The sequence below is a fragment of the Onychostoma macrolepis genome, chromosome 06 (genome assembly GCF_012432095.1).
Source record: "Onychostoma macrolepis isolate SWU-2019 chromosome 06, ASM1243209v1, whole genome shotgun sequence".
NCBI classification, from domain to species: Eukaryota; Metazoa; Chordata; class Actinopteri; order Cypriniformes; family Cyprinidae; genus Onychostoma; species Onychostoma macrolepis.
This window is the reverse complement of record NC_081160.1, coordinates 3,515,120-3,530,211: the sequence shown is the minus strand read 5'-3', so window position 1 is coordinate 3,530,211 and position 15,092 is coordinate 3,515,120. Positions and strand designations below refer to the sequence as shown.

Genomic DNA, 15,092 nt, shown 5'->3' with positions numbered 1-15,092 from the left:
TCAATATATTCCACGCTCTAGTACACGTAGCCTATAGAGTTTGCCACCAAGTACAGGCAAAAGTCGCCTAATGATTATGAATGTGTTGGAAAAAAGGAGATATTTAAATTATTTTTTAATTATCTCTCAACTCCAGAGTGGACGTGCCTTTAGAAATGCAACCTTCATACAGACTACAATAATCAGGAAATATTTGTTTTTGAATTGGTTCGTTTAAAAGTAGACATTTTAAACTTTCTATAGCCTATTTCACATGTCTGTGAGGCAGCCGTACACTGAGTTTTGGTTCTTTTTTCTGATGTGCTCCAGCTTCAGAGATGGGAGAAAGCGCATCCTGCTTTCATTATTTTACAAAAGCAACGTTTTTAGCTTACAGAAATAAAACAGCTTCGAACTGATTTTAAGTTGTTTCGTTTTCAGGAAACAAAGCTGTTGCCTTGATAATAAAAGCAGTGCGGTTGTATTGCATTCACCTAATTACACCTATTTGCGATTGACTTTTAATTCATGAATTACCTCATGGATAGCCTGAGGGCCGGATGTGGCCCGGGGGCTGTACAATGCCTAGGTCTATGTTACACCATGGTAAACATGCCCCCGTCCTAACAATTTGGAGACCTGTAGCAGGCATCAAATTTGAAATGAGCTTATTTTGTGCATACAATTGTAAAATTTATCAATTTAAACATTTGTAATGCTATCTATGTTCTATTGTGAATAAAATACTGGCTCAAGTGACTTGAAATTCTTTTAGTTTTAATTTTATTCAAATTTAAAAATATCCCAACATTTCCCGAATTTGGGTTGTAGTTATATACTTTAACTAAGACCACTGTGTCCGTGACCAAGACACTTAACATCAGAATGCTTTAGGTGGATTGTACCCGTGATAACAGCCCTGCAAACTGATGACACCTTTATAATGCAGTCCATGTCCTGAATGCCAGCCAACACCATTGCTCTAATTCAACCCCAGGCATCAGCACACCTCTATCCTCTGGCCCGAAACAGGCCACAGAGAGGCTCATCTGGACCTGATGCTACTGCTGATGAGTCTATTGTGGCCTCTGTTTGGCCCCAGACAGTCAGATGTGAGGTTTTTGGAGGAGTGAGCAGAGGAGGTCTGACAGGTCACCCTGCTCTCCGGCCAATATTAGAGAGCTCATCCCTCACTGTCCTGGCGCTGATGCAGTCTTTGCCTCACCTGGCACATTCAGCAGTGGTACAGTTGGCAATACAGGTGGCTCAGGTCTGCTGTGGTCACTTTAGGGTGACCAGATATTGGACGGTCATCTGTCCTGCTGTTCTGCCTTTTCTGAGCTGGCTAATATACTATATATATCTGTTCCAAAACCCATTAAATGTCTGCAATATCCAACAAATGTCACTGACATTGATGAAGTGCTGGGTAGATTAATTATAGTCAGTTACTAATAGCAAAGATGATAGTTGTTGTTGTTGTTAGTACCATATTCTATTGAATTACACATATTAGGTTATATATTCTGACTACTTTTCGATTATTTATTAGATGACCTAACTTGTTTATCACATTAATTTGAATAGGTTAATCGTGAACCATATTGATATAAATATTGAAATAGAAAGGAAAAAAATATTCCATTTATATTCCAATGCATGTATGTATGTACTGTATGTATGTATATATATATATATATATATATATATATATATATATATATATATATATATATATATATATATATATATATATATATATATATGTGTGTGTATGTATGTATGTATGTATATATATATATATATATATATATATATATATATATATATATATATATATATATATATATATAAAAGGAGATATTTAAATTATTTTATATATACATATATATATATATATATATATATATATATATATATATATACTGCCGCTCAAAAGTTTGGGATCAGTAAGATTTTTAATGTTTTTTTAAAGAAGTTTCTTCTGCTCATCAAGGCTGTATCTATTTTATCAAAAATACAGAAAAAAAAAAAAAAAAAACGGTTATTTTGTGAAATATTATTGCAATTTAAAATATCAGTTTTCTTTTTTAATATACTTTAAAATATAATTTATTTCTGTGATCAAAGCTGAATTTTCAGCATCATTACTCCTGTCTTCAGTGTCACATGAAAGTTGGAAACTGTTGTGCTGCTTCATATTTTTTGGGGACCTGTGATATCTTTTTAGGATTCTCTGATTAAAAAATAAATAAATAATTGTGTTACAATATACAATGAAAATACTATTCAAAAGTTTGGGGTCAGTGCATTTTTTCTTTCTGTCTTTCTTTTTTTTTTTTTTTTTAAGAAATTAATACTTGCATTCAGGAGGGATGTGTTAAATTAATAAAAAGTCATAGTAAAGACTTATATTGTTAGAAAATATTTCTATTTCGAACAAATGCTGCTCTTTTTAACTTTGTATTCAACAAAGAATCAAATAAAAAAGTATCACGTTCCAAAAAACAATATGAAGCAGCACAACAGTTTCAACACTCATAATAAATCAGCATATTAGAATGATTTCTGAAGGACCATGTCACACTGAAGACTGGAGTAATGATGCTGAAAATTCAGCGCTGCATCACAGAAATAAATTCTATTTTAAAGTATATTAAGATAGGAAACCAATATTAGAAATTGCAATAAGATTTCACAATATTACAGTTTTTTCTGTATTTACTTTTTTTTAATAAATACAGCCTTGATCAGCAGAAGATAAAATTTTTTAATATATATATATATATATATAGTAATAATAGCAAAAACAAACAAAAAATATTAAATGGATAGTTTTATTCAAATTAAATTTCTAACATCAAACTGTTTTGGTTACTATTGACATCCATTGTATGAACAACTAAAAATACTGAGACATTTCTCAAATTATCCTCCTGGGGTAATTTCTCAGGCAAACTTGATGTGTGATTAATTTGCGATGAATTGAATTTATTAAATCACATCGTGTAATTAATTAGATTTTAAACGTTTAATCACTTGACAGCCCTTAACTGTAAAAAATGTTGGAAGGGCAAAAATATTTAAGTTTAACTAATTTTATTGCTTGGGCTTAGTTGAGAAGGCATATTATATTAAGTCTGCACAAATATATTTTAAACATATTAAATGAATGGTTATTTTCTAATCCAGTCAACATTCAGAATGCTAAATGTTGACTAAACTAATAAAAACAAATCCAGCCAACACTGAGATCATTCTGCACATGCATGAGCCTGAGTGACGTCTTCGCGAGAGAAACAGCGCCGCCATCTTGTCAAGTTCACGTGTCAGGTAAGAGCCACTAAATAAATGTTATTTTTTAGACTAAATTTAATGAGAAAATCATGCAACATATAAATTTGTTTTTTTTTTGAGTGGACATTCAGAAAGTGTTTTGTGAGATGTATATCCGAAGAAAAGTGGATATAAGACAGTGTATGTCAAGTTCAGGCATCAGGTAACGTTAAGTGGTGGCGCTGAATAAATATTTATACTTAACGTTAGACTGAATTTATCAAAACATATATTTAAAATGTGTAAATGTTTTATTTAAAATGTATATATTTATACGTACATGTACAACATATATAAAAACATCTAATAAGCGTTGTATGAAATGTCTGAGGGAAATTTAAGTGAAGGGAATGCCACAATTAGCCCTTGTTTAATCCATAAAACACTTAAGTTAATGTCAAAAGCTGTATTGCTATAATGAATTTTAGCAAATTTTGGCTTGTTCTATGATATTTGTGTTTCCATGCCGTGAAAAGATATGAAAAGATTGCACGGTCTTTCTCTCTTTTATAAGCCATTATACTTAATACGACTAACGTTAACCAAAATCTATGAACCGTGTAACGTAACTAAATGTAAACCACAGTAATGCACTCATTTGAAGTTAACATGGGCACGTTGAATGGGTTTTTGTGTGTGTAAACTTTTGAAATTGTCCTGTGAAGTAAAAAGACGACATTAAACGTGACTAACAACAAGCCACGGTAAAATGTCGCTCTTTTCAAATGGGGCGGATTAACGTTACTGTAACATGGCTGACGAGACGTGAGACGTGCGGATCCATTCGCAAGCTTTTATTTAGGCAGAGACGTGGTCGTACAGGCAGGGTCGACACAATGGCAAACAGGTATGGCAGAGACAAGACAAAGAGTAATCCTAGGGCAAGCAAAGGTCGACGATCGGCAACAGTATCCAGTGGGCAAGGCAGAGAGATAATCCAGGGAACACGGGCTAGAATCAACACGGGAAAACACAAACCAAACAGGCAGGGGAAAACTAGGAAAACAACAGGGGCTCTGTAGAGGTCCAAGGCTTATAAAGCGTGTGTGATCAGTATGTGCGTGGGATCAGGTGTGCGTGTGATTAGTGCAATGAGTGATTGGTGACAGCTGTGATCAGTGTTGGATGATGGGAAATGAAGTCCAGTGTGGTGTGTGGTGTGAAAGTCCATGTGGTGAGCGAGTGACCTCTGGTGGTGAATGGAAGTGCCGACTGGATTCGTGACAGAGCCCCCCCCCTAAGAGCGGCTTCCAGACGCTCCACACAGTCTTTAATCCAGGAGGGAGGTGGAGCGGAGGCGGAACAGGGGGAGGGATGGAGGGCCAGGTCCTTGTGGAAGCGGAGTGATCTGGGACCGAGGTAGAGCCGGCAGATCAGGAAGCCAGGGCGGAGCAGGTGGGACTGCAGCCCACCAGGGTGGACCCGAAGATCTCCACGGTGGTGCAGAAGACCACCAGAGCCCAACAGCAGACCACCACGGCGGCGCAGTTAGAGCACGAGCCCACCAGGGCGGTGCAGAAGACCACCAGAGCCAGATAGTGGACCACCACAGCGGAGCGGGTGGAACAGGTGGAGCAGAAGACCAGAGCGGAGCAGACGGACCCGAAGACCACCACGACGGATCAGGAACCCACAGCAGAGCCTGGGAACTAGGGAGAATGGAGACATAAAGAGGAGAGAGAACATGCACGGACCCAAGGGCCGAGGCAGGGAACACAGAAAGTTCATCGACGGCCTCCATAGCCCTGACAGGACAGAACGTGAGTTCAGGAACAGCCCTTCTTGCTGCGACAGGACAGAACGTGAGTTCATTGACGGCCTCCATAGCCGTGACAGGACAGGACGAGAGGTCAGGAACAGCCCTTCTGGCTGCGACAGGACAGGACGAGGAATCAAGGACGGCCTCCGTGGCCGTGGCAGAGCAAGACGAGAGTTGGTGAGTGGAAACCACTGACACCTCCGGAGGTTCTGCAGCGGTTGCCTCCACCTCTGGAGGTTCCACAACGGTAACAGTCTCCTCGACCGCAACTCGACAGACCGAGAGAACATTGCAGGGCGCCACCACCATACCAGGGGCTGAGGCGAGCCCCGCCGCTTCTGGAGGTTCTGCAGCGTGTGCCGCCACCTCGGGCAGTTCTGTGGTGGTGTATGCAGCCCAAACGCAACACAAAGCGATTCCCATCAGGGGAAGTGCCTCGGACAGGGGAATATGCATAATAACAGGAGGGTTAGAGTGAGTTGTTTTGGGGATACCAGCAGTGCGTGCAGACACCAGCGGTACATCCCTCAACCTAGACATCAAATTGGGATAGTGGAAGACTGACCTTGATGATTTGGGTGTGTCAGCCCGGACGTGACTTGACTCATGACGTGACTCTGGATGACTAGCTGTAATGTGACGAGACTCTAGGAGATCAGCTGAGACGTGACGAGACTCTAGGAGATCAGCTGAGACGTGACGAGACTCTAGGAGATCAGCTGAGACGTGAAGTGACTCTGGACGAGCAGCTGAGGCGTGAAGTGACTCTGGACGAGCAGCTGAGACGTGAAGTGACTCTGGACGAGCAGCTGAGACGTGAAGTGACTCTGGACGAGCAGCTGAGACGTGAAGTGACTCTGGACGAGCAGCTGAGACGTGAAGTGACTCTGGACGAGCAGCTGAGACATGAACAGCTGTGACGGGCCGCTGTGACTCTGGACGAGCAGCCGTGACGGGCCGCTGTGACTCTGGACGAGCAGCCGTGGACGGGCGCTGTGACTCTGGACGAGCAGCCGTGGACGGGCCGCTGTGACTCTGGACGAGCAGCCGTGGACGGGCGCTGTGACTCTGGACGAGCAGCCGTGACGGGCCGCTGTGACTCTGGACGAGCAGCCGTGACGGGCCGCTGTGACTCTGGACGAGCAGCCGTGACGGGCCGCTGTGACTCTGGACGAGCAGCCGTGACGGGCCGCTGTGACTCTGGACGAGCAGCCGTGGACGGGCGCTGTGACTCTGGACGAGCAGCCGTGACGGGCTGCTGTGACTCTGGACGAGCAGCCGTGACGGGCTGCTGTGACTCTGGACGAGCAGCCGTGGACGGGCCGCTGTGACTCTGGACGAGCAGCCGTGACGGGCCGCTGTGACTCTGGACGAGCAGCCGTGACGGGCCGCTGTGACTCTGGACGAGCAGCCGTGACGGGCCGCTGTGACTCTGGACGAGCAGCCGTGACGGGCCACTGTGACTCTGGAAGATCAGCCGTGTCTTGGGTTGATTCATGAATGGCAGCAATGACATGACGGGATGTTGTTGTGGCCGCCATTTTGTGAACGGGCTCCAGTGTCACTGCCATTTCGGGAGCGCACGCTGGTACGTCTGCCATTTCAGTCACAGACACGCTGTCGCGTTCCTCTTCCGCGACACCCACAGTAAACATCGAATCAGCACACAGCAAAGCATAATCTATAAAGTCCCTCAATCGGACATTAACTTCCGCTCCGGGTAACCGCGATTTAACTGGTTCGTTGACTCCAAAACGGAATAAATCTTTAAACAATGTTTCGTCATATAGAGGAACTTGATAGATTACCTCACAAAACTGCTGAACATAATCCTCAATGGATCGATCTCCTTGCCGTAGACCTAGTAGCTGGTCGACAGGGTCCATACCTGGCCAGGGTTCCCTAGAATAGCCGCTGGATCCTCGTGTGGCCGAGTATTCTGTAACATGGCTGACGAGACGTGAGACGTGCGGATCCATTCGCAAGCTTTTATTTAGGCAGAGACGTGGTCGTACAGGCAGGGTCGAAACAATGGCAAACAGGTATGGCAGAGACAAGACAAAGAGTAATCCTAGGGCAAGCAAAGGTCGACGATCGGCAACAGTATCCAGTGGGCAAGGCAGAGAGATAATCCAGGGAACACGGGCTAGAATCAACACGGGAAAACACAAACCAAACAGGCAGGGGAAAACTAGGAAAACAACAGGGGCTCTGTAGAGTAGCTACGGCTATGGGAGCGGTACACGCATACAATACTCGGCCGAGAGGCAGAGAAGGTCCAAGGCTTATAAAGCGTGTGTGATCAGTATGTGCGTGGGATCAGGTGTGCGTGTGATTAGTGCAATGAGTGATTGGTGACAGCTGTGATCAGTGTTGGATGATGGGAAATGAAGTCCAGTGTGGTGTGTGGTGTGAAAGTCCATGTGGTGAGCGAGTGACCTCTGGTGGTGAATGGAAGTGCCGACTGGATTCGTGACAGTTACATGGCGTTTCCAGTCTTGTGAAGGTGCTTCAGAAGAGAAGTTTGTCGTTTCAAACAAAAATGAACAACTGAATCGTTTCACAGAGCCGTTCAAAACTTCTCAGCAGTTCCCTAGGTAGTGAATCACTTAGATCGTACACACACGAGTTCCTGCACAGGGTCTGGGGAAGACTGGGACAACTGATCAATCAATTTGTAAAACGTAACCATTGGTATTTATCAACAACAGGCAGGACCGTTATATTTTGATATTATTTGTATGCTATTTGAAGTAACTTAGTCCTATAATATGAAATGTACATGTTCTATTACAAATCCAGTCAGGTTTTGGAACGGATTTGTGTCAAAAAAAAAAGAAAAAAAAAAAAGGTTGCAATGTAATTAAAATGTACTTTTCTTTCTCCATCAGGGTGTGGCCAAAGGTTTCATTGGTGCTTTGTCATCATTGCAAGATTTCAGAGGCAACCCAGTCAGTTCTTCCAAGGCACCAAACACTGGCTCGTGACCAGAACGCTCCACTGTAAATACATACTGTGTGTACTTTCAAGACTAGGAATTTATTTCAGTTTTCATTCCAGGTAATGTGTGTAAATGTTTAGAGTTTTTACTACAATTATAATGTGTTTTACTGTTCTCAGTGGCATCTATGCTAATGTTTGTCTGTTTCATTCTTATTCTGAGGTGAATGTAGCCACCCGGATTCAGTCTGTATCAAGGACCATCGGGACAAGACCAAGAGAACCAGACAAGTCCTCTGCTCAATCTGACCTGTGTTGCAGCCTAGAATTAAACCATACCATGCTGGTTTCATCTGGCCAGAGGAGAACTGCACCCCCTGACTGAGCCTGGTTTCTCCCAAGATTTTCTACTCAATTTCTGTCACCGATGGAGTTTTGGATCCTTGCCGCTGTCGCCTTCAGCTTGCTTATTTGGGGATGCTTGGCTGACTGCACAGACACTATTGGAAGCGAGCTGAACTGGAATGATGTCAACACTGAATCACCAATGAACTGACTTTAACTGGAAAAATGACTTGTTAATGTCCTCTTGCATTATTGACAAACTATTTTCCTGTTTGACTCTGTAAAGCTGCTTTGACACAATCAGTATTGTATAAAGCGCTATGTAAATAAAGGTGACTTGACTTGGTTTTATATACTGTAACACCTGGTTCATTTTTTTTTTTTTTTTTTTGACTTCTGCCTCATTTTAAAGATGTAATTGTTAACAGTAATAATATTTGTAAATGTTTGTTTGCTAACACTTTGTTTAGCTTGTTTAGTTTTTTATTAGTTCATTAAACAAAGTTTAAACTGAATTTTGCAGTTGTATTACAGATGTAATGTTTGTCAACTGGAGCTTTAAAGGGATAGTTAATCGCTTTTAATAATTTTGTTAAACTATAAAAATATATGTTTATGTAGCTCCCCAGCAATTTCTTATAATGCCCAAGTAATCTTAGTCGAGGTAACACAAGGAATAAAACACATGGAGTAAATGATTAAATTTTAATTGACACAACTTGCTGTAGTCTTCTAAATGTTTGACCAATTAAAACATTTTAGTTGAATGGACTATAAAACTAGTTCACTAAAGGTTGAGCCAACTAAAAAATAACAATTCAGATAACACTTTGAAGTCAGAAATTGACTGAACGTAAAATTTCTGTGGAACTAGTTACTAAATAATGCCGCTTGAATTTTTTTACAGTGTATTCCAAATGTATATAAGTGATAGGCTTTTTAGAAAGGAAAATCTGTAAAATAAAAAAGAACAATTAAGGAGAATGAATACATTTAAAATAATTCACTGCCAATGTGTGAATAATATGTAATCTGACTATGAGTATTTTAAAACGTAATACAATGCAATTACAAATACTCATTTTTGGAATCTGATTACATAATCCAGATTACGTCAAATCAGTTACTACCCATCACTGACACAGACGTCCACACTTTTTCAGCCAATGAGAAAACTAATCATTGTATGTGAGTTTTCAGGACAGGGTTTTAGAGTGGTTGAAGTAATGGGGACAGTCTGAGTGGCTAAATTGGGCAGAATTTAATCTCTCTCGAACAGCAACTTTAATTTCCAGTCCAAAAAGAAGTGCTGCATTTCTCTCTTTTTGTCACCAGCATTTTTTGGCCTTGCTGTCTAATTAACAAATACATCTCCCTGCCATCTCAGTGACCACAGCTTTACCTGGGATCAAGCCTACAGTACTTTCAGACCACATATGTAATTCAAGCTCACTGCACTTTATATCTTGGTCAGTTCAGCATAATCTCTGCAGTACAGATGTCAGCAGTGCTGTATGAACTCAAAGAAACACTCCACACTCAACCTGGTGCACTCTAGAGCTCAGAGCAGGTCATGATAAAAGCTGAAAACCCCTCACATGATCTTAATCAAAGAGTGCTGCTGTATAAAATGGGATGCCTTGAAGCCATCGGTGAGGAGAAATGGTAGGACCTTTGTTGCATCTGATTTAATGTTGTGGTAAAAGAACAGCTGGCAGGAAGCAGTTCGATCTCCCATATGATGCTCAACTTCACATCTGATTAGAGCGCAGGCACAAAGAAAGCACATCTTATTATTTCAAACCCACCTCAAAGCGCTGTGAGCTGACTTTCTTGCCCTTCTTCATCCAGGTGATTCGTGGTTTGGGCTCCCCGAGCGCCTGGCACACGAAGGACGCCACCCCTCCTGAAATCCCTGTTTGATCTTCAGGAGTCTTAATGAAACTCGGCATGCCTGTGAGAGAAAGAAAGACATTAAGACACTATTACAAATGCAGGAAGGAAAAAAATCACAGATCTCTTTAATATATAATTTGTTTGCCATAGATAACAGTTGGAGAAAATGGAGAAAAAAAGGAGAGTTCATATTTTTCTCCTCTCAGTAACCTCAATTGTTTCACTTTTAGGGTTTTAAAAGTGATCAAAATAAATTATTAAGACCAAATCATGAATTTTACTATCCATATAATTTAATTTTATTTTACATTTTCATTTGCTATCTGATGGCGAATGCAAAGCAAATGAGCAAATGAGATTTAAGAGTCATGTCAGAAGGAAAAAATATGAGTGAACAGCGTTTTCGATTTCAGTTTGTTTCTCAAACTAACTATCATAAGACTTGAAAAGATGAAAATAGTGCACAAGTCATATGGACTAAATTTGGAACTCTCAAATTTTTGAAGCTTGACAATACAAAACTGGATCTGGATAAGAACTACTTTTGTGTAACCATGGGTATTATACCTAACTAAAACCATATAAATAGACTTTTATTACTTGAACTAAAATAAATGTTAACTGAAAATAAAATAAAATAAAATTTACACTTAGTTTAACTTGATGTAATAAAATAATCAAAAATAAATAAAAGGAATAAAAACTATAATAGACATATTTAAAAAAAATACAAAACAAGAATTTTTTTTAAAATAAAATTAAAATTTTAATAAAAAAAATAAATAAAATAAAATAAAATAAAATAAAATAAAAAATAAAAATGATTTGAACGTATTACTTGTTTTAAATATTAATACAAAAAACATCCCTAGTATCTCAATGATATTAAAAATATTAGTATGGGGTTAGAATGACATTCTTGGGTGATCTATTCCTATAAGTCTCCTGAGCTATGATGGAGCAATCGCTGAGCAATAAAATTGTCCTTGCTAGAAGCGCTGGAACAAAAGCAGATCTTTTAACAATGTCTAAACCCTGCCTTGAGCTAGACCTCCAGGACGGTACACGTAATGTTCCTCCATGTGCACTGGGTCATGTCCCTCATGGTGAGAAACAATAAATACGGGCAATATGAGGGAATTCTATTTCCCCTATTGCCTAAGCTCTCCGCTTGGCTGTACTCGAGATAAGAATAAACTGTTTATAAGCCATGAGAGCTTCATCTCCAAGGATGTATCAAAAGCATAATTAAATGCTCTGACAGAATACGAGCCATGGCAACCCAAACAAATTGAGCTCCCCGTCCACCGCCATCCCATGGTGAAAGCGTGCCTGTAGAGGAACAGAGAGCTGACGGGAACGTAATTAAAGATTCCAGCCACCCAGCTCACCGCAGGGAACAACAGATATATCATAACGTGTGCTGCCTGCTTTGTTTACCTCTGTCTCTGGCTACAGATGCATAATGCAAACTGCCGGCCTCGCTGGAGACAACGTCTTCATCTTTTCTTTGGCAGGAACTGTCTTGGTCCCAGTTTCTGTCCAGGGGACCTTGTCATTTTGCCTTTCTCCAATTCTCTGGCTCTCTCTCACTTCACGGCACTGATGTCAGCAGAATTGATGTCATTATGGTTGCCCTCGCCTGATGCGGTGTGTGTGCAGAATGCAGACTGCCAACTGGCTTCACATGAGGTTTATGGCAACTTTCCACAAGACATTAATTATACCACATACTCATACACCCATCAACTAAATGAGGACACATTTGTTTTACATAAGGCTAATTATAAACACCATAGACTAGTGTTTTCTACAGAAATGGGAGTAATTTTGATGTGTATATATATATGGATTATTAACTTAATAATTTTATTAAGCAAGGATGCTTTAAACTGATCAAAAGTGAAACTAAATTCATTTTTAATGTCAGGGCTCCAGACAAAAAAATCGAGTAAGGAGCCATTGGCTCCTATAAGAAAAAACTTAGGTGTCAAATTATTTTTTAGGTGCCACAGAATAAACATGTTTAATTAATTTATTTAAAAACATTTTTTTTTTTTTACATTTCCATTTCAATCATACTGTCATGCGTTTATGTCTCATCTTTTCTTGACATTATCAGCATTTTAATCCATCTTGTAGATGACCTGGGAACTAAGGATACCTTAAAGTGGGAACTAAATGTCTTTTCCAACTTGAAATATACAGTCACAAAGAATTGTTCATTACACAGTATTTGTACCAATATCATGGACCACAAGCATCACTTGGCCACTGAGTGTAGTTTGCGCTCCTCCTCAGTGCATCCTATAAATGTCGTCATATGTCTTTCACACATTCACTATTTTTCTTCATTAGTAACATGCAATTTTTTTAGGAGGAGTTGAATCATGTAGACAACAGGTTAAGTAAAAATATTCATATGCAATAGCGCATAAATATAGCAAAATGCTCCTCTTTATAGTTAACTTTATTATTATAGACTGATGAGCTTGGTTATTCCGAATGGTTATTCTGAGGTAAATGTATTATAACGTTACAATGTTTACAAGCTTTACATGTTTTCCACAGTCTGAAACACTGAATGAGCTTTTACATGAGACATTTCAGTAAGTTGTACTGTAGGCTCTCTTATAAAAACTTTTCGGTGTTAATTCATGTTCATTATGTACTATAGTAGCAAAGAGAAAGATGATGGGTTCACGTGTCGCTTGAACTGAGGTGCTAAAGCGATCGCGCCTTCCGCATTAAAGAGCACCAAAACCGTACTTATTTCAGCTTTGCATCACAGCAATAAATTCCGTTTCAAGATATATTGAAATATATATATATATATTTTTTTAATTGTAATATTTCACAATATTGCAGCCCTTGTGAGAATAAATGAATGAATGAGTAAATAAATAAATAATATATAAAACAGAAACACAGTCTTACACCTTCACACCTCAAGATGATCGGTTCTGTATTTTTGCATCAGCCTCCCCTGAAACACCTGAGGTCAAACTTCCTCTCATGAATGATTTATCAGACGGCTGCCCTGCCTGATGACCTCTGACCCCGGATGTGTCCACAAGACAGGCATCACAGATTCTCAGTCACACAAGGCTCTGCCTGCTAGCATGCTGACCTCCTGCACTATTTACCGTGTTGACTTTCATGTGTGTTCTTCAGGTAGTGCAAAGCAATCTGCTGCCAAGGTTTCTGCCCTCGCTCTACCTCACCAAAACACAGGACACTGAGGTTTCTGAGCATTTTCATGTAATCTGCCAATCAGAGATGTACAAATAACACTAGTTCCATCTCAGCATTCCTATCTTTGGTAACACTTTCTATGAAGCCCATATTTATAATACATTATAAGGGTATTTTTAAGGCATTATAATGAATGCATAAAAAACCTTATAATATGTTATATCATCTTATGAATATTCTTAAGAACAGTTTTAATGTATTATAATATTTACTTATTAGTGGTTAATGCTTTTAAGAGTATGATGATTTATAACACACATTGAACACGTTGCATCCACTTAAATTACAATGGATTATATTTCTCAGAGTTATAATGTATTATAAGTCCCATATCTTGCCACCTTTCTTATGCTACTTTACTTAAAGCCATCAATGACCACTTATAAGTATAGTAATAATAATAGTAATATTTTTTATTTTCTCAAACAGCCATAAGATCAGATATCAGATCAGATTGCTTTGAACTATTTTTATTTTAATATCAGTTTGATTATTTTGATGGTACCCTTTAGACAGCTGTTGATAAGTAACTCTGCAACTACATGTCAACCAGCAGTCATTGGAGTATTAGTAGTATGTCTGCTAAATATATGCTAACACTATTTTGATGGTTCCCCAACAGACGAACTGACTATAAGCAATTTGCAAGTACGTCAACATTCTACCGACCCTAACCTTAACCTAAGCCTACTAATACTCTAATGACAGTTAGTTGACATGTAGTTTCAAAGTTGCTTACAGTCAATAGACTAAGGGGACTAAAAAAAAATTTAACCTAACATATAAATATTGCATTTTGTTTTTTTGTTTTTTTCAGTTGAAATGATTAACTAGTTCACATCAAAATTAATATTAGCCTCACAGGGAACACTGAAATAACATTCCACACCTAACCACAAGATGTACTGTAGTAAGATACTATGCAGATCTTAAATAATGTCAAGATATATAGTTCCATTATTAATGTAAAAGTAGATTTAATATGGTGTTCTTTGTGTTATAAATAATCATAATCTTAAAAGTTATAAGCACAAATGCGTAAGCATTATAATGTATTATAATTGTTGTCATGATTATTTATAAGGCGATATAACATATTATACGTTTTTTTTTTATTATGCATTCTTTATAATGCCTTGAGAATACCCTTATAATGTATTATAAATATGGGCTTCATAGAAAGTGTTACCCAATCTTTTCCCCATAAATTACATCCACTTTGAGTTTGAGTCCAATCTATTCTTCCATAATGGACTGTCAATTTGCATGAACATTCCGATTGGACAATTTATATTTCATCTTAAGAAACAACTGCCTAGAAACATCTCATGTTAAAAGGAGTTCATGCATGATAAAAAAAAGCTCATACATGATGCAAAACATTTCTAGTCATGAGACAACAGAAGCTGCTGTCTGATGCCCTATAAATACTTCATTACAATCTCATGATTTAATTATAAAAAAACAAATAAATCGGAGCTTTAAAGCAATCCACAGATTCAAAAGACACCAGCATTTGATTAAAATTTGTGTTTGTATATGGACAAAACCCAATGCAACTGGATCAAAAGAGCACAGACAA

The 15,092-nt window shown here is 39.0% G+C and overlaps 1 protein-coding gene across 15 annotated transcripts in view; it reads right to left on the bottom strand.

Moving 5' to 3' along the window:
* ptprfa (protein tyrosine phosphatase receptor type Fa) overlaps positions 1-15,092 on the bottom strand; it is a 272,540-nt gene that overhangs the window by 150,133 nt on the left and 107,315 nt on the right. For all 15 annotated transcript variants that reach the window (XM_058780183.1, XM_058780172.1, XM_058780177.1 and 12 more), the window contains exon 3: positions 10,168-10,313. In XM_058780183.1, coding sequence (XP_058636166.1) covers positions 10,168-10,313 — 146 coding nt within the window. The remainder of the gene's footprint in view (positions 1-10,167; positions 10,314-15,092) is intronic.